This window comes from Exophiala viscosa (assembly GCF_022695815.1).
Source record: "Exophiala viscosa unplaced genomic scaffold EDD37scaffold_7, whole genome shotgun sequence".
Taxonomy (NCBI): Eukaryota; Fungi; Ascomycota; class Eurotiomycetes; order Chaetothyriales; family Herpotrichiellaceae; genus Exophiala; species Exophiala viscosa.
Genome location: NW_026944359.1, coordinates 638,352 through 664,493, shown reverse-complemented (window position 1 = coordinate 664,493; position 26,142 = coordinate 638,352). Strand labels below are relative to the sequence as shown.

Here is a 26,142-nt window from a genome sequence, read left to right as displayed (position 1 = left end):
GAATCTGCACCCAATGTTGATGCTTTTCTTGCAGGTGGATTGTTACATTTTGATTTCGCCTGACTTCGCTGATCACCGTAGAGCTGTCAAACATGATCCGCACTGCGCATTTGATTCCAACGAACCACAAGTCGTGAGTTTCGGATGTGAACATTTTAAATGTGAGGTTTAATGGCTTCAGGATCATGCACTATATTCATCATTTGAGGTCCTTGAGGTACGATAGTCCAGAGCCTCCAAGTTGCTTTTGGCTGAGTCGATGACAGTGTGGGCCATGCTATGAAGGCGTTGGAGATGTACATCACGACAAGGCTAGCCACAGATGATGAAAATCTCTGGACCGAAAACGCTGTAATTACGTTGATATGGATGATGGCCACACCACTCCAGATGACGTTCGTCGTTCCCCCTGACTTTCAAGATACACTGGACAGGATACTTCAGACTTGGAAAAGCGTTCTCAGCCCAGCGGCAGCGCATGCTGCACTCGTTGTGAGTTGGGTTCATTTTGCGCGGGTTCGATTACTAAGACTACAGTTCATCTGGAAGGCGGTCGAGCACACGATCGATGAGGATCAATGGTGTCAATTTGCCTTGCATGAGATGTTCAAGAATGCCGGAGATGGCAATATTGGCAAAGTTGAGAGGTATGGTTCTCATGAGGGACCGTTGCGGGCGCTCACATGCTTCAGAACCTTGATACAATTTCACCTCGACCAGTCCAATGTGGACGCTGCCCATGATGTATGGGAAAAGATGTCTCCAGCGCGAAAGCGACATGATCTCAGTCGGTATCTCCAGTACTGCATTGCTCTCCGCAGGGGTGACGATACTGCTGGTGGGTCACATCTCTCAACAGAACCATCGAGGACTAAGCTTGTGCAGTGTGGTCGGCATTGACATCACTGGCAACAGTTCACGATGATCGAAATAAGCTGCTTTTTGTAGCAGTATCCAAGGCTATGAAGTATGGGACCAATGCTCAAACAGCACAACTACTTCATCGAATACTCGAAAAATACAAGGACCGTCTGCCTGCAGAAGTGGATGCTTTCGCTTTATCAAGGTAAAGCGCGGATTAACGGCTTCGACTCCTCCACTGACGAATGCAGATGCACAGCTCGTCTCCTGATTCGAGCTCTTGAAGAAAATGACAAGCCCTCGGACGAACTGTTGTCCAGACTTTGTGCGGTGTTCAAATCAGGTATGCGGTAGGCCACTCCGTCTGCCTGCCCTTCTGACCAATTACAGCGTTGTTGCTATTGCAGAGGCAAGATACAACAGAGGCACGATGCACAGCTTCAATTCTTGCAGACTGCAAATGGTTTGAGCAGGCGAGCTTTACTTGTGCAATCTCCAATTGGAAGTCGTGGCCAGCAAGATTCGTCATTGACCTTCTGCAATACTCTTGTGAGGTAAGTCTGGCACTTACTTCTTCAAAAGGGCTTACTGACATTGTTAGACACAATATCCGCCTAATTCGCCCGGAGAAAGCCAGATTGAAAAGTTTCTACACGAAGTTACGACATCCTTCGCGCAAGCAGCCCTGTACACCGCGGAGGCAAGATCAGCATCAGCAGACTGGACGATAGAAGACCTCCCTAGATCTGCATATTCGAGCAAGTCGCCTCCTTTACCAGCAAATATCAAAAAGACATTGTATAGACATGTCTTCGACAAATCTACAAATCTAAAACGCCGGTACAATGAGCTGCAACGGGACTGGCCTGATGCTACACCTGCAATGCTGGAAGATGTGGGCAGGCAAGTGGTCGCCGTATCTCCACTAGCCCTCGAGGCCATGCTGTTTCTCGGCTCTCACGAGCATGCACCCGTAGCCGAGTTGTCGCTCAACCAGATAATCGACCAGGCCATACAGCTCCGTCCCACTACGAGACAGTACTCGAGTTTAGTAGATATGGTTCTCTGTGCAGCGAGTGTTGTTCCTATCCAGGGAGATGTGAACGAAGAAGTACGTCGCGGATCTCGACTTCCAATCATAACGGCAACCCAGCTACTGGCTAAGCTCATCCAAGGAGTGCGCAGCCACTCTGACTATGCTACCCCGGAAGCATCCCGCTGGATTCGCTGTGTGGTACAAATTGCCCTCGACGGGCGAGGCTCGGACAAGGGTCTCGTGTCTGCTTATGATGAGAAGGCGTTGAAGACTTTGGATATGATCACATATCAAGCTTTGATTCTGGCTCGGTCCGGCAGCGAAGACGATATCCCAGGACGGGACAACAGGAATCAGTACCCCTCGGAGGAGCTCGAGTGGCTCTCGACGACGCTTTTCAATCTGTCCATCGACCTCTACATTTCACAAATGGAGCTGAGGAGTGCGGCGGAGGAGCCAGTCGTCGATTCGAGTGAGGAATCCACCGAGTCCAAGTCAGATCTTATGCAACCCCAGATGTGGGCTGCAAAAGCCGTTGAGTTCGCCGACATACTTGCAAGGCCCGTGCAGCTTTCTGATGGGCAAGAGAATGCTGCGGTGGCCGAAGGGGCTGACTGGGGCATGCTTGCACGCGTCCTGAGAGATCGGTGTAAGGGTTTCGGATGGCATGTGTAGTTGAGGTCGCCATGGGATTTGTGCCGAGGCTTCATGGAAGGTCACTGGATGCTCGTGGAAGGATACGGCATACGGGGTAGGGATATGGGGCACAGGGGCGTCAATCCAAAGTATCAGAGTAATAGCACCGACTGGGTCATTCCGGAGATGTTTCCCAAACAAGATGATTTCATGACACCGGCAAATTGTGCTGCTCCGTGGGGCCCCGACGCGAGCGAGGTTGTGAATCTGATGCCATCATGCAAGGCCAGTTCTCGCTGGAAGCTACTGGAGCTGAACCTGGACCTGGATGGAGATAGCTTATGTGCATTGATGATCTTCTCTGTGTGCATCTCATTGAGAACGCTATCAACCATTTGACTAGGTACTCTGTATCTCCACATCATCCACCTTTTACTGCTACGTGCTGCGTCTCTTGCAAACAGCGGCCTTTCAGTGCTTCATCAGGATAAGCTTCATCTGCCTTTCGTCTGTATGTCCAGCCACTCGTCAACGCTGTAATTTTTGTGCAAAAAATAGGAAATTCGAAGTGGAGGGTATCTCGGAAAGCAAAAATAAGGGTAAGTAAATTCGTGTTGGCAAAGAGTACGCGATGACGGCGCCGACATCTGGGATATGCTCTTTCTCATCTCGTGCTTTGTGTCATGAGCGCCAACCCTGAACATCGCTGTGTAGCAGAGCACCTTGCGCACCAGCATTCATAGGTCTTCCAGATACAGGATCGAGACCTAACTTCAGCCTCAAATCTTCCACTGTCTGCTTGACACGTTGGACTTTGGCCACCACGACTTCAAGTTTTTTCATGGTACTCTGCTTCCCTATGTCCTCTAGTTCTGGCACAAGGTCATACAGTTCGGCGTAAGAACGAGCAGTAGCATCTCGTCGACGCTGCTCGGAGTTGGTATGATTGGCCTTCTTTTGTTCCAGAGACAGGGGAGTTCTGCTGGATGCGACCTTGGACCCGCTGGAAGAAGGCTGGTGCTTCAATTTAGGTTTGACTGTCGTCGATGTGTTCGGGGTGCCTTTCTTTTTCCGAGGGGGCTTTGGAGGTGGGGGCGTCTTCCGTGGAGGGCGAGCCTTATTCGCTGGCCACGGGGCCGGTGAGGGTGATCTGGTTTCCTCTTCTTCTGCCTCGGCATCTTCTTCGTGATCGTCCATTCTAGCATTCTCGGTGGTCATGGACGTCTGTGACTTAGTTTTCGACAGCGGTGTCCGCGGCTGTGATGATGGCTCACGCTTTGTGACAGAACTGCGTTTTCGTCGGGTATCGGATTGTGGTGGAGTAGGCTGGATTGTGCCCGTGGTAGGCTTGATGGTCCCGTTGCGGGTGTGATCTTGCTGGAACTCGTCGAACGTCCGCTTCTTCTGCCAGACAGGACTTGATGGTTGTGTGTTTGGCCGTGTGTTTGGTCTTGTGTTGGGTTGTGTAGTGCTCGCGCTGGCAGGTTCAAACCAATCCATCGGGTGCATTTTCATAGCTTGAGGTATGTCTGGGTCCATGGGGTTATTTGGCGCAGCATAGCCGCTGGGTTGGAAGCGAGAGTCCGTGCCGAAGTTTACCGTCTGTCGACCTTGTTGCTGAGCATGTATCATGTTGGGTGGAGGGAACGCTTGTTGCTGCTGCCAAGCAGGCCCAAAAGCTGGCTGCATCGAGGCCGCGGTCTGGAGTTGATCAATGAGTGTGTTGTGAAATCCCGTCTGATTGTATGCTTGACCATGCATATTATCAAGCGCATGTTGCTGTCCGAGAGGATCAAGCATGCCATCGCCGTATTGAAATCCTCCTTGTAGATGGTTGGGATCGATCACAGGGTGGTTGCCCAAATCCGTCTCTGATCCCACAAAGGTCGGCGGCATCGTAAAGTATTGGTTATGCGCCGTGGGCACGAATTGTGCGTTGCCGAATTGTTTGCTTGCAGCATTTTGGTCGAAGTCATTAAAGAATTGGTCGAGGTTGTGGTTCTCAACGGCGTTGAGGAGAGGTTGACCCGGAGGTGGGCCTGGGGTTATAAACTCGGGCAGGCCGATTCCATGGATGTTCTCTTGTTCGTCTATGAGATAGGTGTTAGCCAATGTGCATCCAAATAAGTGATGATTCTTAAAGCCATACAGCCGAATGGGAAATTCTGCTGTCCACCATGGGACGACATTCTTTGTGTTGCCAACATCAACTTGACACCGCCTCCACCTCTTCCAGGCTGCAACAGGGCAGCCCTAGGTTCGTACTGCAATCAGCAGGCGAATATCGGTCTGAAATGTGCTCGAAGATGCGACAGTGGTGGGGTTGGGAAGCGGGATAGCGTCGAAGTGATATTGAGGTGATCCTTGAGCGCAGTGATGTCGACAAAAACGCCGAAGTGACAGCAGAGCAGGATTATGTGCGTGGATGAGGCGATGCGACCAATGCCAGTATGACTCCCAGCAGTGTTGTCTCCTGGCAGCTGACCGACTGATATGGCGGAAATCTGTTGGGGACGGCGGTCCGGGGAAATGGTAGAGGGGCGTAAGGTGAATGACACACAGAAGCGAACAGGTGGACTTCCGGCGACCACTTGCTCGAGCTACAGACAGCGATCGTAGTTCAGGTACCTAGCAATCAGGAAAATCAATCTTGATAGTATTGGAGGCACGGAAATGCTACTCGGAGAGAATGTGAATTGTGTTTCTTTCACATGCAAAGAAGCAATGCACGAAAGCAAGCCGCAGGTAGACGCAGGCTGCCCCTGTCAAAAACCCGCCATCGGAAGCCGTCGACCCCGTTCACGTTGCCAAGCTTGACTTGCTTCTACTATTTAACTGTAGAGCTTGGTACAGACACTGGAGTCGAGATCTTCCTGATCGTCAAAGGTCAGAGGTCACTTTCAACGTCCTCTATATTTGTGCAGTCTCCCTTCCAAGGATCAATTTCTTTCGAGTGAACTTGAAAGGACGCCGCTCTGGTTGCAAATCTATTTACAACCCTACACGCTATGAATCATGACCTCTATCCGATGCACAGCATATATGTACCCTGCCAGTATTGCTGCCCTCTGGGGTTTGCAATCATTCAGCGCGCTATCGGATGAAGATAGAGCTGAGCCAAGCGTTGTCGTGACTATCGTGTAGACTTGATTGTGATCGTCCACAATCTTGAATAAATGAGTACTTCGCCGAGATTGAGAGAAGAGACTCCTGCGGCTTTGTCGTAGGATAGAAGAGGTTGTGTGGGTCAAGCCAAAACCAGGCCTGGCCACAGCTATTGATCTCGAGTGAAGTATCTTGATTTGCGTTGTTCTAAAGAGGTGCAGTCCGCAAGACATGTTGGGCATTGGTTGAGGTGTAGAGAAGATGAAGGAAACCCTCGTCACTGTTACATTCCTCCATATCAAGGCACGTGACCAATGTCATGAAGTCGTCGACGTATCTACAAGATAGAAAAGTCCATGATATTCACCTTTGGTTTCTTCACTTTCTCTTCTTGCGTACAACCCATTGAACTCATCCCGAACACCCCGACCTGCCTCGATCTACAAACCGGACCAGCCTACGAGGTCTTGCCACATCTTCATTGCCATCAGCTTCCGCTCCGATATGGTTTGCCACTGCTTCGCCGCGAAGAATATCGCGTTCACCTTACGTTGACACAATTTGATGGACGGTTTGCGTCCTTGACTGAATCATGGCGAGCAATGCGCGTATGCTCCTCGACCCCAAGTCCATCAAGAAGAACCCAAATCTTGCAGGTTAGTCTGATATCTCTGTTGTGATTAGTGATATTATCCCGAGCGGATCTACATTCATCAAAGTCCGGCGAGTGAAGTGCGAATGAGTTGTTACAAAATGCCTCTCAGTCTGACTGTCGCCTCACATTTAGATGCACGTCACTCACGTACACCGGTGGACTCCAATGGTGAAAAGACACCCTCGCCGCAGCAACAACGCAAGCCCGCGAACTCTTCACCTTCACCTGGTCGACTGCCTCCAACCGCCTATCATAGAGCGCTGCTAGATCCCCGAGCATCTCTCAAGTCCTCAGCATCAAAGTCAAAGCCTCCGTTTTTCTCGGCTGCCATTCCAGATCATACTATTAATGACACGCATGCACAAGCTACAACTCCGATTGGACTGGAACGCCAGAACAGTGGTCCCAGATCGCTGCTGGAGGGCCTCTATGGAGTTGAGTCTCGAGCCGATAACCCTCGAAAGAAGGTCAAAATCACCACCACTGAGGAGCCAACGCCGCCGAGCAAGACCACATCACATACTCATCACCCCAGTAATGGTATCATTGGCCAGTATATGCGACCAGATCCAGACAAATCTACTGCAGCCACCTTAAATTCGTTAGTTGATTTGACCAATACTGATGATGAGCCGGATGATGATGTCGAGATTGTATCTTCCCGAACACTGGATGATCAAGAAGTCTGCTACGGCCATCTCGCCACTTATGCACATGCGCATATGATTCCCAAGCTCAAGCACGAGTCAGCGTTCCACAGGGAAGGCGAGTGGCCGGTCATAAAATGTACCCTCGGACGCACGCCTGCAAAGGATACTGTCATTGATGTGATAGACCCTTGGGGCGCTGGATTCGCTAAAGTGGACCCGGAGTTGGCTATGGTTCTGGCTCCAGTCCTAGATGGTATTCCAGGATTACGCACGCAGGCGAGACTCGTCAACCGACGCAAGAAGCCAGGCGAGTGGGCTCACCAACCCTGCTCGGAAAAGTTGAGGATGATTGTGAACATCTACGGACGCAGGGGAGATGTTGCTAGGATCGGCAAGATTTTCGGCCAGCACAATCTATGGCTTCGGCCTCCCATGGCTCCAGAACCCGGCATACCAATCGTCAATCCTCATGCACGCAAAACGCCTCTACCACAACCTCCACGAAACACAGGCCAAGGGCGACTGCTTGCAGAGTCTCGCACTGTGGAGGAAGCCACAGAGGCTGTCTCGAAGCTCTTTGATTCCTTTGCCAATGCCGCACCCACTTTGGCCGAAACCGAGCCGCCAGCATCGATCATCAAAACGCCGTTGTTAAGTCATCAAAAGCAAGCACTCACATTCATGCTGCAACATGAGCAGCCGAGAACGTATGGAAAAGAAGAGTCCGAGAACTCTTCTTTGTGGCGCCGTAAGACCAACAAGACTGGAGGCACAGTATATCATGAAGTTGTCAGTGGTATAACGCTCAAGGATGAGCCAGACCAAGTTCTTGGTGGCCTACTTGCCGATGTTATGGGCCTAGGAAAGACTCTAGAAGCCTTATCACTAGTCGGCAGCACTTCAGAAGAATCGGTGACATTCGGCCAAGAAAAGGTCGTTCGTGACGATCAAAACATACTTCTGCTCAACACGAAAGCAACACTCATAGTCTGTCCGACCAGTACGGTCCAAAACTGGGAGGACCAGATCGCGACGCACATTGTCCCGGAGAGTATGACCTACCATGTTTACCACGGTCCACATCGAGAGCGGAACCCATATTCGCTATCAAAGTACGACATCGTCATAGCGACCTACGGAGTCGTGGCATCTGAATTCTCTGGTCGGAGTTCGGCGACTGTGAGTCCTTTGAAACAACTCCAGTGGTTCAGGATCATCCTTGACGAGGCCCATACGATCCGTGAGCAAAGAGCTCTGCAGTCTCAAGCTATCTTCAGCCTTGAGGCGCAACGTCGCTGGTGTTTGACTGGAACGCCAATACAGAACCGACTTGATGACCTGGGATCTCTGACCAGGTATTTGCGACTCTATCCTTACGATACCGCGATGCGGTTCAATCAATACATCAGGGGTCCTGCTCAAGCAGGCGACGCGGGCTTTCTGAAGGCCTTGCGTGTATTTGTAGACTCTTTCACCCTGCGTCGTTTAAGAGATCGGATCGACTTGCCGGAGAGAAAGGACTTTGTGGAGCTTCTTGACTTTTCGCCGGAGGAAAAGCGCCTTCACGACTTCTTCAAGGAAATCGCTCATGTCCAAATTCAAGAGTTGGCACGTGCCAGGGAGAAGAACAGTGGGGTTCAGCACCATGTTCTTCGTGGCATCATGACCCTACGACTCATTTGCGCTCATGGACGCGATTTGTTGAAGGAGAAAGATCTCGAGCGACTCAAGGGTATCAGCCAGTCAGACGCTATTGACGTTGACGAAGAAATGAAACCCCCGACTATCTCGGGTCAATCCGCTTACGAGTCGCTGAATCTGATGACTGAAGCTGATTTGGATCTCTGTCGCAGATGTGAAAGGAAGATCAGCAGTGGTAATGCGCAGATTGAATCTGAGGACGACGACCAAGGTATCCGCTGCTACGTCTTGCCTTGCTTTGACCTGATATGTGCCGACTGCTTCGAGCCAGAGAAAGAGACCTTCGATAGCAGGCCAGACAAGGAGCCAGTGACGTGTCCATACTGTTCGAAATGCATCAGTGCACAATATGTTGGATTTAGTGGATCCACTGCACGAGAGATATATGCCGCACCAGACGACAACATCGCCGAAGATGAGGGCGGCGAGAAGGACGACACTGATCACAGCTACCAAGGGCCCCACACGAAGACCAAAGCGCTGTTACAAGATCTTGCGATTATGACCCAGGAAAGCGCACCACTAGAGGCAGCCGGGGAGCCGCCTCTCAAGTGTGTGGTCTTCTCCGAATTTACATCTCATTTGGATCTTATCGAGATTGCACTTCGAGCTCATGGATACTCGTTCGTGAGGATTGATGGCAAAATGTCTTTGAGCAATCGCAAGCGGTCAATGGACTCACTCGCTTCCGACAACAACATTAGCATCCTCCTCGCTTCCATCAAAGCAGCAGGACAAGGGCTCAACCTCACTGCTGCCTCTCGAGCATTCATCATGGAGCCAATGTGGAACCCAGCCGCCGAGGCGCAAGCAGTCGACCGCATCTATCGAATTGGACAGAAGCGGCCAGTATTGGTTAAGCGATATCAAATGAGAGACAGCATCGAGAGAAAGATTGTTGAATTGCAGAAGCGCAAACAGCAGCTGGCTGACGTGTCGATGAATCAGAACCACAAACAGTTGAGCAGGCAAGAAGTGCGCGAGCAGCACATGAAGGACATTTTGGCACTATTCAAATAGAGCATTGTGTACAATTTGGGGACCTTGTGGCATGGCATCTTTGCTGATATTGCCGAGTTTGGGAAAGGAATATGCATGCACATTCTGCAGAGGGACGAAGTCAGTGATTTATCCATTCTGGCATCGCAGCTCATGGGCGTCAATGGTCGGTTAGAGGACGCACACATAGAATGGCGAAATAGCACAATTTGGGAGATACAATAGACCATGACATGATTGAAGGATTGGAAAGCCTCGTGAGGGTTTGTACGAGTCTGGAGTCGTTATGCGTGGTTCTTAACGTTAGATCGTCGAAACACGCATGCACTTGGGGAACTGGCGGTATGACCTCCGTGGGTCTCCGCACAGTGCACATGATAGACTTGCCTCAGTAGGCTGCATGCTTAAAACGGGACCTGCACCAACGCCTAAATAATCCCCTGGCTTTGAGGCTCTCGGATGCAGATTGCGCGGGTACCGTGGGTAAAAATGCCATAAAACTTGTTGAGAAAGCTTGCATGGGGATTATTACTTTTATTAGAGGCCCGCTATGGGCTTCCAGGTAGCCGAGCCTATCATTCAACCAAACTCACCGCCACCGACGACGGCTAAATCGATGGCAACATCTCACCGACTTGCCGTGCAGCTGCTAGCCAGAATATTGACTTTGTAGCATGCGCCGGAAGCAACGATCCAGAACTGGAAATTTGCTTCGTTAACAATTCCTTCCTGCCTCATCTGGCACTGATTGTTGCGCTCCTCTTCCTGTGCTCCTGCGCTCATCAAGTTCGCTCCTGGCGGCTCTTGAGCTTCATCGTCAGGGCTCCATATATTGCTTGTACAATTGGACCATCAACTCTTCCTCTCTTTCAGTCACTCCCACCGTTCGCTCTTTTCCGCGACATGTACTAAGTGCTGTTCACCGGTACTCCATATCAATTACATTGTCTGCCTACCCCACTATCCTTATCATCCTCGACAATGGTTGTCGTCGACCACCACGAATACCTCTGTGAGGAGGAGAAGCGTCTCAAAGAAGATCGAGAGCGCAACAAGTACTGGAAGAAGTGGGGTCCTTATGTTGCAGAAAGACAATGGGCAACAGTACGAGAGGACTACTCTGACAATGGAGATGCATGGAGTCATTTCTCCCATGACCAGGCAAGGTCAAGAGCTTATCGATGGGGTGAAGATGGCATTGCCGGTGTCAGCGACACTCACGGCTTTCAGAACATCGCCTTCTCGTTTTGGAACGAGAAGGACGATTTCTTGAAGGAAAGACTGTTTGGTCTGAGCAACCCTCAGGGCAATCATGGCGAAAGTCTCAAGGAGGCACACTTCCACTTGGACAATACACCTTCTCACTGTAAGTACGGGCTCGGCTGTTGTCGTCCAGTCAAGCTAACCATGTGACAGCCTACATGAAATACCTCTACAAGCTACCGCAAAGACGATTCCCTTACGAGCAGCTGGTTGAGGAGAACGCTAAGCGTGGCAAACAAGAGAGGGAGTTCAACATCATTGACTCGGATGCTTTCAAAGACGACCGTTATTTTGACATCTTCATTGAGACCGCGAAGGAGGCCAACGACCCAGAAGAGCTGTTGTTTCGTGTGACAGCCTACAACCGCGGACCGGAGGCGGCACCATTGCATATCATTCCGCATATGTGGTTCCGGAACACTTGGACCTGGGGCCATGAGTCCGAGAAGCTGAAGCCAAACATCCGCATGGTCGGACCCATGACTGCACAGTCAAAGCACCACAAGCTGGGCACACGGTTCTTTCAGTTGTCTCCCTCTCCTGGCTGCGGATCCGACTCAGATGACGTCCACCCTCAACTCATGTTCACTGAGAATGACACCAACACGGACCGTCTGTATGGCGCAAAGAACAAACAACCCTATGTCAAGGACGCTTTCCACAGGTGGATTGTCAACGAAGAAAAAGGTGCTATCAATCCTCGTTGCTCAGGTACAAAATGTGCTGCTTGGTATGATTTTGGACAAGGCAAAGGTGTACCTCCCGGAGAGTGCGCTGTAGTAAGATTTCGCATGTCCAAAAAGTACGACGGCTACTTGAACGAGGAGTTGCTCGACGACATCATGGAGCAGAGACGTCAAGAAGCCGACGAATTCTACTATCGCATCAGTCCTCTGCCGATGGCCGATGATTTGAGAAACATTCAGAGACAAGCATTCGCCGGTATGCTGTGGTGCAAGCAGCATTACTATTTCGTTTGGGACCAATGGGCTAATGGCGATCCTAACATGCCACCGCCACCACCAAACCGGCGAAGTATCCGCAACGCGCATTGGAAGCACATGCATCTTGATGACATTCTGTCCATGCCAGACTCATGGGAATATCCTTTCTTCGCAGCATGGGACTCTGCCTTCCACTGTATCCCACTTGCCATGATCGATCCCGAGTTTGCGAAGAAGCAGCTTGATCTGTTCACCAGAGAATGGTACATGCATCCCAATGGGCAGCTGCCAGCCTATGAATGGAACTTTGGCGACGTCAATCCACCCGTCCACGCCTGGTCAGTGTTCAGAACTTTCAAGATTGAGCGAAAGATGTACGGTCGGCAGGATCTGGACTTCCTTGAGCGTGTATTCCAAAAGCTACTCCTCAACTTCACATGGTGGGTCAACCGCAAAGACAACGAAGGCAAGAACGTATTTGAGGGTGGATTCCTGGGCCTCGACAATATTGGCCTATTCAATCGTTCTGATCCCCTACCCACTGGTGGTGTGCTGGAGCAAGCTGACAGTACTGGCTGGATGGCCTTCTACTGTCTCTGCATGCTCAACATTTCACTCGAGCTTGCCAAGCACAGGAGGATCTACGAAGACATCGCATCAAAGTTCTTCGAGCACTTTATCCTCATCTCAGATGCCATGACTTTCCGTGCTGGAGGCACCGAAAAGAGTCTCTGGAACGATGAAGATGGGTTCTACTACGATGCAATCTCGTGGGGAGGACCCTGGACGCAGCAGATGCCTGTTCGATCCCTTGTCGGCCTCATCCCTCTCTATGCCTGTGTGACCTTGGAGCCGGAGCTGATTAACAAGTTTCCCAACTTCAAGCGGAGAATGGAGTGGTTCATCGAGAATCGCACCGATGTTGCCGAACGCAATATTGCCTCTATGCGCAAGAGGGGCAAAGACCAGCGTCTGTTGTTATCGCTCGTCAGCAAGGAGAGGCTGGAGAAGATCCTCAAAAGGATGCTTTCCGAGACCGAGTTCCTGTCTGAGCACGGCATCCGAAGCTTGTCCAAGTATCACGAGGATCACCCCTACAGCATGGACGTCAACGGTCAACAGTACAAAGTCAGCTATGTTTCAGGAGATTCTGACTCTGGCCTGTTTGGAGGCAACTCCAACTGGAGAGGACCCATTTGGATGGCTGTGAACTTCCTGCTTGTCGAGTCACTGCTTCGCTTCTACATGTTCTACGGAACGAGCTTTGAGGTTGAGTGCCCTACCGGCTCTGGTGAATACATGCACCTGGGTCACGTTGCTGAGGAGATTCAGCATCGCCTGCAGCATCTCATGGTTCGAGACAACGACGGCCGCCGTGCTATCAACGCCGGCAATGACACCTTGGACTTTGATCCCAACTGGAGGGACTATGTCTGGTTCTTCGAGTTCTTCGATGGTGACACTGGGCGTGGACTTGGAGCTTCTCACCAGTGTGGTTGGACTGGCCTCATGGCTAAGATGATTCATGATACTGGCATCAATTGCCGTCTCCCTCAAACGCCACGAACTCCGTCCACAGCTGCTGCCCATTACTTCGATGACATCTACGGCCGAGGCATTGCCAGAAAGAATACCTATGCTGGTACTCCTGGTCCCAACGGCCCCAACGCTCCCCGTATTCGCCGCTCCTCAACCTCTCGCTCGATCGGCAACCGTTCGAGCTATGTCTCCAGCGCCAACGGCGACCACAAATCCGATGCTGTCAGCGACGATGGCGAAAATGGCTATTTCCCACAACCTCCATCCGAATCTCAAGCGTCCGAGTCCAATGCATTTGGAGAAGAAGAGCAACTGGAACAGGAACGTAGACGGAGCGCAGCTGACAGTCACTACGAAAGTTTCATCAAAGAGCAGCTGCATCGTGTTCAGACAGAAGAAAGTGTCGCTGTCTATGAAGACGAGTTCGAGGCTCAATTGGATTAAGGACGTTGCACTTTGGGCTTGACCTTCTGCTGCTGTGAACAGTGGTGGTTGTGCGATGACTATAACGACAAGAATTATCATTAGACGGGGGTAATAGAAAGATAGAAAGACTGAAAAGAGCGCTTGTTTTTCACGGAGGTTACGTTTGTAGCATCATTATTAGCGAAAAGCGGTGTGGTAGCCTTGATGAATGGATCGATCATGGAAGATACTTGCTCCAGAAAGCGATGCTTGACCTTGGTGAGATCTATGAAACAGAGACACGAGACTTAAAGTATGCAAGTTGTGGTGTCTCCAGCACTGTTGTAAAATATGCGTGACAAGATGGCATCGGCGTGAATCCAGTTTTCAGAGATGTTGCATGCTGGAGCAGGAATTCCCCTGGGCAAGAAATACCTTGGATCTGGACATTTTGAGGAGTCGCATATATACACATATTTGATTCGATGATTGGGAGCGGCTCTTTCACGGAAAGACCTTCCACGCATACCTAGTCTATCTTCGTTTCCTTTTCGAGATCGAGTCTAGCAGCGTGGCATGATTGGTTTCCCAGGAGTTTTCATGCACAAGTCGCGCAATGCATGCGCCATCACCCAAATAACTTCCCACGGGAATCTCTTTACACAGAATCTTGGAGCAGCTTGTTCAGACGATTGATCTTGGCGGACACGCTGAGGTCGATAGTGCGCTCGCCGATCTCGACAACCAATCCACCGAGGATATCCGGGCTAACTTTCGTCACGGTCTTGAGCTTCTTTCCCTGGCTGTACTCGGACTTGCCGATGGCGGTTTCCAGGCGTTTGAGGAGTTTGTCGTCGAGTTTCTGTTCCCATCTTAAGTCAGCTAATATTCCTCCGACTCTGAAAGGAAGTGCAGGTATGGGTTATGGATTAAGGAGAACGTACAGCAGCACTAGTAACAAGCAATTCGACCTCGCCCTTTGAAGCGCTAATCAAAATTCCAAATTTCTCGCACACGCCCTCAAGGAGACCGAGTCTGTTGTTCTCGGCGAGTGCGGACAAAAAGTTCTTGACCGTGCCGGACTTGTCGGCGCCGCCGGTGTGCTTTTCCAGTTCGGCGACGATCTGGGACTTGTCGCTGTCGCTGAGGGTGGGCGCGGCGATGATGCTCTGGAGTTTCGGCTCGGATTTGAGGATCTGGGTGAGGCTGCTGATGGCTTTGGAGGTGGGGTCGAGGACGTTTTGTTTGGCGGCGGCGGTGTACTATATTTCCAGTGTTAGTCTGCTGGCATTAAGAATCCTTTTCAGCTATCTTTCGCGGATTTTGAGGGGGAAGTTCTTCGTGTTGGTTTGGTGGTGAAGTGTAGGGTTTGGGTATGCGCCTCTCATATCCTCCCATGATCTCCCCCAGAATCACTCTCAGATTTCCTGTTTCACGTACCAAAGCATTTGCGTAGGTTCCGTCCAGGCCAAACAGGGCCACGGGTGGTTTCGTGTCGGTCGCAGGAGCAGCGTAGGTTCGGATAGCTGTTCGGGTAGCTGTGCTTCGAGCGGCGGCGAAGGCGGGCCGCACCAGCCTTGAGGACATCATCTTGATATGTGCGAGGAACGACCGAATTCACAAGCCCGATGAAAGTTGAACGGTGTGAGCTTGGAGTGGAGAGTCGAGGCGTGAATTGCAAGCCCTGCGAAGCTTGCGAGGTCATCGAATGTTCAAAGTTGAGCTGCTCTCAAAATCAGTCTAGTCCGAAAGGGGAAAGGCTGTGGTAAAATAGAGCAACTTCGTGAGCAGCTCCTCATTATGTCCATCAAACTAGTCTACTGTCGCTAGAATGGCACTTCCTAATGTTCACGTACAAACGTATGTTCTAATATGGCGCGGCACCGCCTACATAAGTGTTTGCCATGAGAAAGAACCACAGGTCTGGCGTATCGACGCCACTAGAACGCATCACTGTCCACCTCCCGGCTATGCAGGAGAATGGACAAGGGTTATTTTTTCTGTACACGGCCGCCAATGCTTGCCCTCGTGCAATATCAATAGGGCGCGAAACTCCAAGTCTCGATGTCGTCTTCGATGGTTAGACGTAGGCCCTTGACATCAATCTGCTCATACATTGCCGAGATGACACCACGTGCTTGCTTATGCCAGGGTCCTGTGCCTCCCAGGATCGCGTCCTCCTTACTTCTCCATAAACCTGAAGAGGGGTTAACGGGAAGGCCAGAATCCACTCCAGGCTACTTACATGTTGCTAGATTCCTTCGTTCAGGACTCGGTACTCCGTACCAGTACTTGAGCAGATTGCCCGCATGTGTGGCTTCCGCGTGAGAGAACTTGTCAAGTTTCAAGAGGAGGTCGACGTCAATATCAGCCTTCAACTTGGACCGAAACTCCACCACATACAATTCTTGGTGCGTCCATCGATAGCCTTCCATCTTGGCCAAAGATCTCAAGGAAGACATTAGTTTGGCCCAGTCGAAGGCGTCCTCGTATCTGATAGTCGCATACTCGGTGGTGGCTGGTATTAATGTCGTCAACGCCAGAGCGAGGAGGCGATTGGGCGTGTCTAGTGTCCGAAGATCGAGAAGGTGCTCGGGTTCGAGATATGGAGAAACTGTTAACCACTGTGGCCGGCCGTTTCTGTCTTGATAGTCGGTCTGAGCAGGTTGAGGCACTTCGGTCGCGGATATGTCACGGATGGTGACATTCTCGACACGTTTCTCAAGGCCTTTCCCAACGTCCAGACTTCTGGTTGATAGTACTGCGGCCATTGCTCTCGTGGGACGGATCCTCCGTGCAAGTGAGGTAGGATGCCGTCAAAGATCAGACACCCCACAAATGCTGGCTGTAGGAATACTTGTGATAACTGTGAGAGCACCGAAACAGTGAAGTAGAAGATACAAAAGCAGGACACGCGCAGGTGCGAAGTGACGGGTGTTGTGTTGCGTTCAGGATTGTGTAAAAGGCGCCATAGATCACGCAATTCGAGGGTTAGTACCATGGAAAGTGCAACGCCATAAACTCACAGAAAATGGTGAAGGAAATTGCAGTCACAGGAATAGCGGTCAAGACAATAATGTGGAAGTAGAAATACCTCGAACTTGTCTCTGTTTGGGAGACGCATGAAGATGGGTTTGCTTGCTGCAGAAGCTTGCGCTGGGCTCTGATAGCAGGCATCCTCACGTGCAGATTCGCGGCCTCTTCATCTCGAGATCCTTTGTTCTGCACGCGACTGTTCTTCGAGGGTGAAATCGAGATAGAGAGGAGGGATCGACGAGCGATAGGTGCAACACAGCAATCGGGTTGCAATAGAGATTGCAATGTTGTTACCCTATTAGGGCAAAATATCACGATAAAGAGAGTGAGTAAGGTACCAATCAGCAGGCACCGGTGAGTTGTGTACCACCCATATGAGGTCGACGGTCTCCAAGCAATAATGAAACAGGCATGAGACCGAGCATAATGGCTGCTTATCAACTTCGTTGTTGAGATATCCAGAATGAGAGGCTGAACGATGAGAACACTCCGTACTCCGTACAGTGTGGACAAGTTGGCCTCGCTCATTAACTTACTGCAACAGCTTCATTATTCAATCGGCAGTTGAGAAATGACCGAGAGCCGCTTGTGGTGGTGGTGATTCTGCAAAGTGGCCAATTGATTGGTCGGTCAATGCCTACGGTGCCTGCATACATTTTCTTTTGGTATTTTCATTCATCAATCGAGACTGCTCATTTTCTCCCTCTACAGACCCTCAAATAAGTCTCCAACAAACATCCCTCCCTATCCTCTTCATATTAATCTTCCATAAAACACCGCAATCATGGGTAGCGCTCCAGCTCAAAAGTTCAAGGTCGCCGACATCTCGTTGGCCGCTTTTGGTCGCCGCGAGATCGAGCTCGCAGAGATCGAAATGCCAGGTCTCATGGCCATCCGAACAAAGTACGCAGACGATCAGCCTCTTGCCGGTGCCAGAATCGCTGGCTGCCTTCACATGACCATCCAAACCGCCGTCCTTATCGAGACCCTGAAAGCTCTGGGTGCAGAAATCACCTGGTCCAGCTGCAACATCTTCTCAACACAAGATCACGCTGCAGCTGCCATTGCTGCTGGTGGCACACCCGTCTTCGCCTGGAAGGGTGAGACTGAGGAAGAGTACGAGTGGTGTTTGGAACAACAGTTGCTGTCTTTCCCGTCTGGAAAGTCCCTCAACCTCATTCTTGACGATGGCGGTGACTTGACCGCTCTTGTCCACAACAAGTACCCCGAGATGCTGAAAGACTGCTACGGTGTGTCAGAAGAGACTACCACTGGTGTTCACCACCTCTACCGAATGCTCAAGGGCAAGAGCTTGTTGATTCCTGCTGTCAACGTCAACGACAGCGTCACCAAGTCAAAATTCGACAACCTGTACGGATGCAGAGAATCCCTGGTCGATGGTATCAAGCGTGCTACCGATGTCATGATTGCTGGCAAGATTGCTGTCGTTGCAGGCTTCGGTGATGTTGGCAAGGGTTGTGCTCAAGCTCTTCACAGCATGGGTGCTCGCGTCCTCGTTACCGAGGTCGACCCCATCAACGCTCTACAAGCCGCTGTCTCTGGCTACCAGGTTGTGACCATGGAGGATGCTGCCCCTCTAGGTCAGATCTTCGTCACCACTACTGGGTGCAGAGATATCATTGTCGGAAAGCACTTTGAAGTCATGCGAAACGACGCCATTGTCTGCAACATTGGTCACTTCGACATTGAAATTGATGTCGCTTGGCTCAAGAAGAACTCCAAGAGCGTCCAGAACATCAAGCCTCAAGTCGACCGATACACCATGCCCAACGGTAACAACATCATTCTCCTCGCCGAGGGCCGTCTAGTCAACCTAGGATGCGCCACCGGCCACTCCTCTTTCGTCATGTCCTGCTCCTTCTCCAACCAAGTCCTTGCTCAAATCATGTTGTACAAGGCCGAGGATGAGGCTTTTGGCAAGAAGTACATTGAGTTCGGCAAGAGTGGCAAGAAGGAGGTTGGTGTCTATGTCCTGCCTAAGATCCTTGACGAGCAAGTCGCTCTCCTACACTGTGAGCACGTCAACGTCAAATTGACCAAATTGACCGAAGTCCAAGCCGAATACTTGGGTCTGGATGTCGAGGGTCCTTTCAAGTCAGACATGTACCGATACTAGATGTCCCTTTTCCGTGCATTGTACAGTCTCGGCTTTCTGGCGCATCTGTACCGGCGTTCTTGGTCCTCAACCTCGGAAGTTGGTTTCTAATGCTCAACGCATAGAATGGGAAGGCGAGACGATATGTTGAACCTCTTGGGATGGCAAAAGAATTTTGCATCAGCTCAACGACTAACGAGGCAAAAGTGGGAACGATGATATGACAGACACAACAAAAGTTTTGTGTCTTTCTTGTCCTCTTGTGCATTGTTCTGTTGAACAGCCAAGAGAGCAACGTCCTTCAACGGACGAACTGGAGAAGCTTCATCAGCTTTCCAACAGATACCCCCAGATAAATGAAGAGAATTAAAAGCCTGCTCCTGCGGGCATTTTCGTGCGCACCTTAGCTGGGAGTGATCCGTGGTTTCCGATCTTCGATAAGTATAACGATAGTCGCGCTTGTAAAGTTTGACACGTGCAAGTGGCACCATGCAACCACTCAGACCATGGCTCGAAAGCAATGACATTAGTAGTGGAAGGTCACCTGGACTCCTAAGAAACTGGACCTTACCACGAGCATTTGGTCGAGTTTTGCTTGTATCCTTATTCCCATCTTTATTCATCGAAGAATGATGAACAACCCACTACCATTTCGCTTGTGATCTTGTGCGACGTTGACATCCGGAACCATGAGAAGCCGTATAGGGGTGGAGCCGACTCGCTTGACAGGGACGTATGCACAGTCCGACCAACCTGTCACCTCTGAGAAAGGCTGTCTAGTCGGACTGGTGGACATGGGAAGGTAAGCGTGTATCTCTGGGAGCCAGGATCGTCCTGACGATTATGTTTTGTGAAGCAATGGGATACGATTCTCAATATCAGACCTGTCTCCTCCTACGACGAGGATCTTGCCAACGTTGTACCAAGATCGGGCCGGCATATCACTTTACGACGCACAGTTCGACCCAGATACAGGGGACAAGATTCCCATTCCAGACCACATTATCAAGAGTGTCACTGCTGAGCTCGAACGATTCACCCTCGTGTGCAAGGACTTTGGGGTCCGGAAATGTCGGATACGGATCGTAGCTACAGAGGCGACCCGTACAGCATTCAACTCGGAGGAATTCAGACATCATATCAAAGCCAAGACGGGGCTCACCGTTGAGATGCTGACCAAGGCACAAGAAGGTAACGTGGGTGCCATGGGCATCGTGTCTAGCTTCTCCGATGTGAGGGGCCTAGTGATGGACCTCGGTGGTGGAAGCTGTCAAGTGACATGGATCATTTCTCATGATGGAATGGTCCGCACCAGCCCCAAAGTCGCAATTTCATTTCCATACGGCGCCGCGGCCCTGACGAGGAGACTGGCCGAATGTGAGCAGGGCAAGGATCCGGCGAAGGCCAAGGAGGAGTTTCGGAAAGAGATCAGTGAGAACTTTCGCAAGGCCTATGACGAACTGGACATCCCGGCAGAACTCATAGATCAGGCTCGCAGGGAGGGTGGCTGGCATTTGTACCTCTCTGGTGGGGGCTTTCGCGGATGGGGATACCTACTGCTCAGTCAGTCGCAGAAACACGGTCAACACTACCCCATCTCTATCATCAACGGCTTCAAGGTATACAAAGACGAGTTGACGGACACGGAAAGGCTGAAGAAGGTTGCTCGTGAGGCTGAGACAATCTTCCGCGTCTCAGACCGTCGCAGATATCAGGTTCCAGCAGTTGCCTTCTTGATCAACGTCCTCTCTAACACATTGCCGCTGGGAATATCGGTTGCACGATTCTGTCAAGGAGGTGTTCGGGAGGGTGTTCTCTTCAGGGACTTGCCTCGTCAAATCCGAGCTCAAGACCCTATAGCTGTGGCTTCAGCACCCTTTGCACGTCCCTCGGCCTGGCACTTCAAGGCACTTCTTCTGAGTGCTCTGCCAGCACCGGCACTGGATAAGTGTGTTCCAGACACAATTACTCCACACATCATTGAGGGTCTTGCAAATCTGTGCTTTCAACATACCTCGATGGGCAAGGAGGTGGCCTCGGTTGCTGCCCTTTACAGCACCATCACCGGTGTATTGTCAGCGGCCCATGGCCTTTCCCATGCATCCAGAGCCAAGATCGCCCTCATGTTGGAGAATCGATATGATGGCGAGCTGCCACCACGCGAGGAGCTCTTCAAGCATCGCCTGGCGGACTTGCTTACCCCAGAAGAGGTCTGGTGGTGCAATTATGCTGGTATTCTGGCTTGGCTGATCGGGGAGATCTATCCCACCGGATACACAGGTGTGAAGCCCAAGTTGTGGCTGTCTGCAAGGTTTGCCAATAAGCTGGGTAAGAGTGGACAGAAGCAGGGGATTGAATTGACGATATCAACCCCAAGGCGTCAGAGCAAGGTATCGACGTGCCCTGGTGACGACAGGGACGGGGACGAGGATGAGAACCCCATCGTTGGCAGGACACGCATGGAAGGATATGCCAGGAAAGTATCCAAAGTGGGCAAGAAGAAGAATTGGATAGGTGGACGAGACGGCTGGGGGATGGCCGTCCAGGTGCTTATTGCAGAGCAGCTGTCCATTGATTGAGTTTTGGGCTTCAATGGCTCACCGAAGCCAGTGCAGTACTCTTTACTGTTAGCATGTATTTGTATAGCCCTACGATAGTGTTTAATAGTCAGGAGTATCGGGTGCCTCGTCGAAGACTGCCTAACTTCACTAACCTGAATCGACCCCGGGGATGACTGTGCTGGTTGAAGGAGCGCCTAAGGTCATGCTTGAAACTTGCTTGCGCTGCAGGTATTTAGGCCTAACTGTATGGCAACCAGGATGAAGCATCCCGCAAATGATACCATCGGAAACTCATGACTCAACCTTCATGCAACAAACAAGCCAGTGTTCAAAAAGCAGCCTCAAGATACCTTATAATCTGAGTCACCAAGTCGTTCTCTATGATCCAGGCTATCCATCTCCAGGAAATCAGCGATCTGATCGCCTATAGATTCTAGGCAACTGTTCGGACGTTGGGCAAGCAAGCCTAGCTACGCAATGCCAGGCAATGTTCAATGCCTCGAAGAGCTCTTCACACACTCGAAACACATATAACCAAGTCCACCTCGACAGCTCGCGGTATCCCAGCCGCCTTCGCTATCTCATCACGGCGAGAGTGCCAGTACCGTGAGTTCCAACGCAGAATGGTCTGGAATGCAGCGGCCCCAAGGCCGACCCATTTCATATGCTTTCCTTTGGTCACAGCGTCTTCCATACCACAACTTGCAGACTCATTAGCTTACTTCCGATCCGTCACTGCACCATCCGAGGGAAGCGAAGGGGGTCAGTCGACAGAGAGCGCTGCCACGAACGGCGGCCCAGATCCGAGATTACGCTTGATCCCGGTCGGGGCACATCGTCCGCCAGGCACATTTCACTTGACGCTCGGAATGATGGATCTGACTAGACCCAAGGACATGGAGCAGGCGCTCAAGATACTCCAGGACATCGATTACCTAGAATTTCTTCGTGAAGCGGAGCACAAGCGTGAAGAGGTTCGCGGGAGGAGAGGCAAGAAGCCTCATCCTACAGACGAATCACATCAGGAGCTAGGACCGGCGGCGGTAGAAGGTGATCAGGACCAGGCTGAAGCAGAAGCAGACGTAGACGCAGGTCAATCCAGCCCCGAGCCAGAGCGCAAGAGCAGGCCGCAAAATACATCAGAGATCCTGGCAACAACCCTCGAATCCCTGTCTCGCGCGATATCTCCACCCCCAACGATTAAGTCGTCGAGAGGAGACGTGCCTTCTAAGAACGATCCTCAGCAGTATTCTCCGACGTCCATATCCGTCACGCTCTCCGGCCTAGGCACATTCCCAAAACCAAGCAGTAGCCGAGTCTTCTTCGCCAACCCGCACGACAGCACATCCCGCCTACAGACTTTCGGCGAGTTGATTCAACAGCGTTTCAAAGATGCTGGACTGGTCACAGAGAGCAGACCTTTGGTCTTACATGCCACTGTCGCGAACATGATCTACGCCAAGCAGTGGAACAAGCAGCGAAGGAAGGGCGGCAAGAAGGACTCAGGGACAGTGGACGCAAGGGATCTACTGAAGTACTTCAACGATGGACGTGCTGCGAGGGACAGAGATGAAGTCCGGTCCGAACACGGTACTGACGCAGGAGTTGGGCCTGGCAGTGAATATATATGGGCGAAAGACATTCTCATCGATAGAATACGGATATGTAAGATGGGCGCCGAGAAGTCAGAGGACGAAGGCTTGGGTTTGGAGTATATGCCCGTTGCCGAGAAAGTGTTTGCGTCTTGAGTCGCTTACATACATACTGTGCACACACACCGAGAGTGAAGAGGGCAGGTATCTCAGACAAGTTCAGTGTGATTAGAGTGTACGATGACCAGTCCCCGGGAACGGATGTATCTAAACATATCTTATGGAAACCATGTAGAAGGTTGATGGTGTGTTGCTTTCGAAATGTCCATCCCCTGCTACCGTCTTGCACTGTTCGTTATGTATCCTATACTGCGCACTGCCATCCGGCCGTCTACCTCCGCCGGCTTTCTGGCTCTTCAGCCAACAACTTTACTTGTCGCTGTCCACATGCCATGATCCTACAGTCAGAGCATGGCCAACACCTGATTATGTCCGGAAATCGTGCCTTTGAGTGCGTCGTCTCGACTCCTGCTTTCTGCAGAGCACAGCATCTTCGTCGGCCGCCAACAGTGAGACTGTGCCTGGCTAGCGCATTGGGTTGCATATGATCTCAACAGGCATCTGCCTGCGATTCTGCTGCGCGCGTACTGCACGAGGGCACCTGGTCCAGACTTTGACCATATAGCTCGCCAGGGTCGCCACTGGCCATGTTTGCATCTGGCGCGAGAATACGTATTCTTCCCTCCCCAGCACAAACTGCGTCCGTGGTACGCCATGTTCGGCGGCGCCCCAGCAAGACTCGGCCTCCGCGCCTCCAACGGCGCTATTCTTCTGAGCTTGGGTTGCGAATCACAAACTCGAAGGCGTCCAGAGTTTTGCGATTCATGTCCCGCGGGACGTTTGTTGTCGTGTCTAGAGATCAATGTCTTTTGGAACTTCCTTCAGTGTTTCTTCTCGTGCTTTTCTCGCTCAGCCACCATCATCCAGCAGTCTTGCTCCCATCCTCTTCCTCCTTGGGCAGGTCTTCCAAATCAAAAATCACTTTAATCATCAAACTGCAACTTGGACAGACCGCGACATCCTGGCCGTCTCGCAAGTCCGCAATGGCAATCTCGAATCGATCACCGCATGGGCACGGGAAATGGTAAATCTGCAGGTTCGAGTCGTACGTCATGTCTTCGATCTCGATCTCGTCGTAGATGTCTTGGTCTTCGGCCGTAGACGATGAAGCAGTCAGATTCAGCGTCGTTGAGGCTGCCGCCGCTGTAGTAGTCGTTATGGACGGCATGGTGGCCGCAGAACGGCTAGATTCGCCCTGTCGCCCTTAAAGGAATGCACAATATGGGGCCTAGGGCGTAAGGATAGTGACGATGAGGTCACGTCGAGACAATAACGAGAGAATCTTGATCTGACGGAGGATGCGACGGGACAAGAAAAAAGAAGTTTATAAGTTGACGACCACTCGTACAAAATTCATGCGGACATTCGAAAGTGAAATGCGGGGAAAATTTGATTCGTGAAAACCCTCGTCACGTGCCACACATAAAAGCCGACCCAGGTGTCTCGCACGGGGGTGTACCTATTTGCGTGTCGATCTAAGCGGATACAGAATGCGAAGGGCGGTAAAGAAGGTAAAGAATATTCCCTGCAGACAGCTCGAGGAAAAGCCGAACAAGAAGGAAACACTGGTGAGCACGAATAGGTCGTCTCGCCCGGTTGGATGCAGTTCAAAAATTTCGCTTGCATTCATTTTTGGTATCATCCGTTCAGAGACGGGGGCCACTGAAACCTGCGTAATGCAGTGGATAGCTTTCGCCAGGCGGCACACCACCGCTTTCCATGCAAAGGGTATGCTTGCGGCCATAGACACGATCCCAAACGTAAGATTTGCGGAAACGATCCGTTTTCGCATATCATAACCACACTTTGACACCCAGACAGGTCCGTCACAGACCTCACATCTATTTGCGGTATCTCCAGAGAGACAGGGTGTTGTGTCTCTTCCAGGTCTTCCTTCTTCCAGCAGTAGTCTTGTTGAATTTGTGACCCTTGCCCAAACCACGGGACTTCTTGCCGGTTGCGGTAAGGCCACGGGCTTCGCGGTGCTAGAGTATAATATGTCAGCTCCTATGTTCCAATTGCTGCCAATGACATTCATTACCTTGTGGACAGGGTTGACGATCCAGTTGATACGGGCATCCTTGCGGATGGCCTTGTGTTGAGGGTCAACGAGGATGACTTCGAAGTACTTGTAGGTTGAATCTTGGTTAATCCAGTATGAGTTGAGGACGCGCAAGTTGGCGCAGCGACGACCGACACGCTCTTCGGCGGTGGATCGGAGAGATCGTTGGTACTTGAGCTGGTTTATACCCTGGTTGGTGGGTTTGCCTTCACATCGTCAGCTTGTTTGGAAGCGTGCCAATTCATCTTCAATGTGCTCACCATAAGTAGCACCCTTTCGCGAAGGTCGCTTGCGACCACCACGACGGACACGGACACGGTAGATGACATAGCCCTGCTTGGCCTTGTATCCCAGGCGACGGGCCTTGTCCGGTCGAGAAGGTCGAGAAGCGCGGTGGATGACATTCAATTGTCGGAGCTATATTGATGCACTCTCAGCAAAGTTCAACGAGTGTATAGCAAGACACAGGGAAAATCTGTGCCACAAAGACAGAACGACAAGAGTATCTTGTTTTCCTCCATCTTTCTGTCTTTTTTGTTCAGGGGAAGCTCACCTCCCAGCAGCGGACTCGGAGAAGGAATCGAAGGACATCGGATTGCTTCTTCTTGTGAAGTTCTTCGACGTATTTGAGGGCACCCATCTGTACACAATCGTTAGCCCAATTGTTGCGCTTGATCTTGAAGCCAGCGACGACTGACCTTGACTACTGTGCCTCACGAAGAACTGGTGTTGGCGATATTGGAATGAATGGCAGATTAAGAGTCCCATTAGATTGAAGCGCAGACAGAGGGATTTCAAAATTTGTGCAGTCTTGGCAAAGTCCGAAATCTTGGCATCGACTTTGGGGAATGGACCAATCAG

General features: G+C 51.2%; 11 protein-coding genes across 11 annotated transcripts; 6 read left to right on the top strand and 5 right to left on the bottom strand.

The window, feature by feature from the left end:
• The first annotated feature begins 49 nt into the window (after positions 1-49).
• Positions 50-2,629, top strand: EDD37DRAFT_455181 (uncharacterized protein). Its single transcript, XM_062812913.1, has 7 exons — positions 50-217; positions 267-647; positions 693-838; positions 886-1,066; positions 1,113-1,204; positions 1,252-1,415; positions 1,463-2,629. Exons 1-7 carry the CDS (start codon positions 186-188, stop codon positions 2,570-2,572), a joined length of 2,106 nt encoding a protein of 701 aa, XP_062668946.1. The 5' UTR covers positions 50-185; the 3' UTR covers positions 2,573-2,629.
• Positions 2,630-3,214: 585 nt separating this feature from the next.
• On the bottom strand, positions 3,215-4,722 carry EDD37DRAFT_610373 (uncharacterized protein; the record flags this gene model as incomplete). Its single annotated transcript, XM_062815205.1, has 2 exons — positions 3,215-4,623; positions 4,683-4,722. The coding sequence occupies 2 exons, from the start codon at positions 4,720-4,722 to the stop codon at positions 3,215-3,217; spliced, it is 1,449 nt and encodes a 482-aa protein (XP_062668945.1).
• Positions 4,723-5,918: 1,196 nt separating this feature from the next.
• Positions 5,919-9,770, top strand: EDD37DRAFT_454793 (SNF2 family N-terminal domain-containing protein). The gene is made up of 2 exons (XM_062812908.1): positions 5,919-6,294; positions 6,426-9,770. Exons 1-2 carry the CDS (start codon positions 6,231-6,233, stop codon positions 9,662-9,664), a joined length of 3,303 nt encoding a protein of 1,100 aa, XP_062668944.1. The 5' UTR covers positions 5,919-6,230; the 3' UTR covers positions 9,665-9,770.
• Positions 9,771-10,525: 755 nt separating this feature from the next.
• Positions 10,526-14,124, top strand: EDD37DRAFT_454650 (Six-hairpin glycosidase-like protein). The gene is made up of 2 exons (XM_062812907.1): positions 10,526-11,009; positions 11,060-14,124. The coding sequence occupies exons 1-2, from the start codon at positions 10,625-10,627 to the stop codon at positions 13,831-13,833; spliced, it is 3,159 nt and encodes a 1,052-aa protein (XP_062668943.1). The 5' UTR covers positions 10,526-10,624; the 3' UTR covers positions 13,834-14,124.
• EDD37DRAFT_633708 (ATP synthase F1, delta subunit) lies at positions 14,045-15,491 on the bottom strand. Its single transcript, XM_062816806.1, has 3 exons — positions 15,235-15,491; positions 14,739-15,056; positions 14,045-14,656 (listed from the first exon to the last, which is right to left on the bottom strand). The coding sequence occupies exons 1-3, from the start codon at positions 15,382-15,384 to the stop codon at positions 14,453-14,455; spliced, it is 672 nt and encodes a 223-aa protein (XP_062668942.1). The 5' UTR covers positions 15,385-15,491; the 3' UTR covers positions 14,045-14,452.
• A 180-nt stretch (positions 15,492-15,671) lies between these two features.
• Positions 15,672-16,759, bottom strand: EDD37DRAFT_633707 (uncharacterized protein). The gene is made up of 2 exons (XM_062816805.1): positions 16,040-16,759; positions 15,672-15,991 (listed from the first exon to the last, which is right to left on the bottom strand). The coding sequence occupies exons 1-2, from the start codon at positions 16,563-16,565 to the stop codon at positions 15,831-15,833; spliced, it is 687 nt and encodes a 228-aa protein (XP_062668941.1). The 5' UTR covers positions 16,566-16,759; the 3' UTR covers positions 15,672-15,830.
• Positions 16,760-17,486: 727 nt separating this feature from the next.
• EDD37DRAFT_454541 (adenosylhomocysteinase) lies at positions 17,487-19,301 on the top strand. The gene has a single exon (XM_062812906.1). It carries the CDS (start codon positions 17,615-17,617, stop codon positions 18,965-18,967), a length of 1,353 nt encoding a protein of 450 aa, XP_062668940.1. The 5' UTR covers positions 17,487-17,614; the 3' UTR covers positions 18,968-19,301.
• A 199-nt stretch (positions 19,302-19,500) lies between these two features.
• EDD37DRAFT_695454 (retrograde regulation protein 2) lies at positions 19,501-21,648 on the top strand. Its single transcript, XM_062820106.1, has 2 exons — positions 19,501-19,748; positions 19,803-21,648. Exons 1-2 carry the CDS (start codon positions 19,636-19,638, stop codon positions 21,523-21,525), a joined length of 1,836 nt encoding a protein of 611 aa, XP_062668939.1. The 5' UTR covers positions 19,501-19,635; the 3' UTR covers positions 21,526-21,648.
• EDD37DRAFT_633704 (uncharacterized protein) lies at positions 21,649-23,305 on the top strand. Its single transcript, XM_062816804.1, has one exon. The coding sequence runs from the start codon at positions 22,002-22,004 to the stop codon at positions 23,253-23,255; it is 1,254 nt and encodes a 417-aa protein (XP_062668938.1). The 5' UTR covers positions 21,649-22,001; the 3' UTR covers positions 23,256-23,305.
• Positions 23,306-24,078: 773 nt separating this feature from the next.
• On the bottom strand, positions 24,079-24,387 carry EDD37DRAFT_610365 (uncharacterized protein; the record flags this gene model as incomplete). Its single annotated transcript, XM_062815204.1, has 1 exon — positions 24,079-24,387. One exon carries the CDS (start codon positions 24,385-24,387, stop codon positions 24,079-24,081), a length of 309 nt encoding a protein of 102 aa, XP_062668937.1.
• Positions 24,388-24,574: 187 nt separating this feature from the next.
• EDD37DRAFT_633701 (ribosomal protein L15e) lies at positions 24,575-26,041 on the bottom strand. The gene is made up of 5 exons (XM_062816803.1): positions 25,980-26,041; positions 25,835-25,921; positions 25,542-25,698; positions 25,261-25,487; positions 24,575-25,204 (listed from the first exon to the last, which is right to left on the bottom strand). Exons 2-5 carry the CDS (start codon positions 25,919-25,921, stop codon positions 25,061-25,063), a joined length of 615 nt encoding a protein of 204 aa, XP_062668936.1. The 5' UTR covers positions 25,980-26,041; the 3' UTR covers positions 24,575-25,060.
• Between the last annotated feature and the right edge of the window lie 101 nt (positions 26,042-26,142).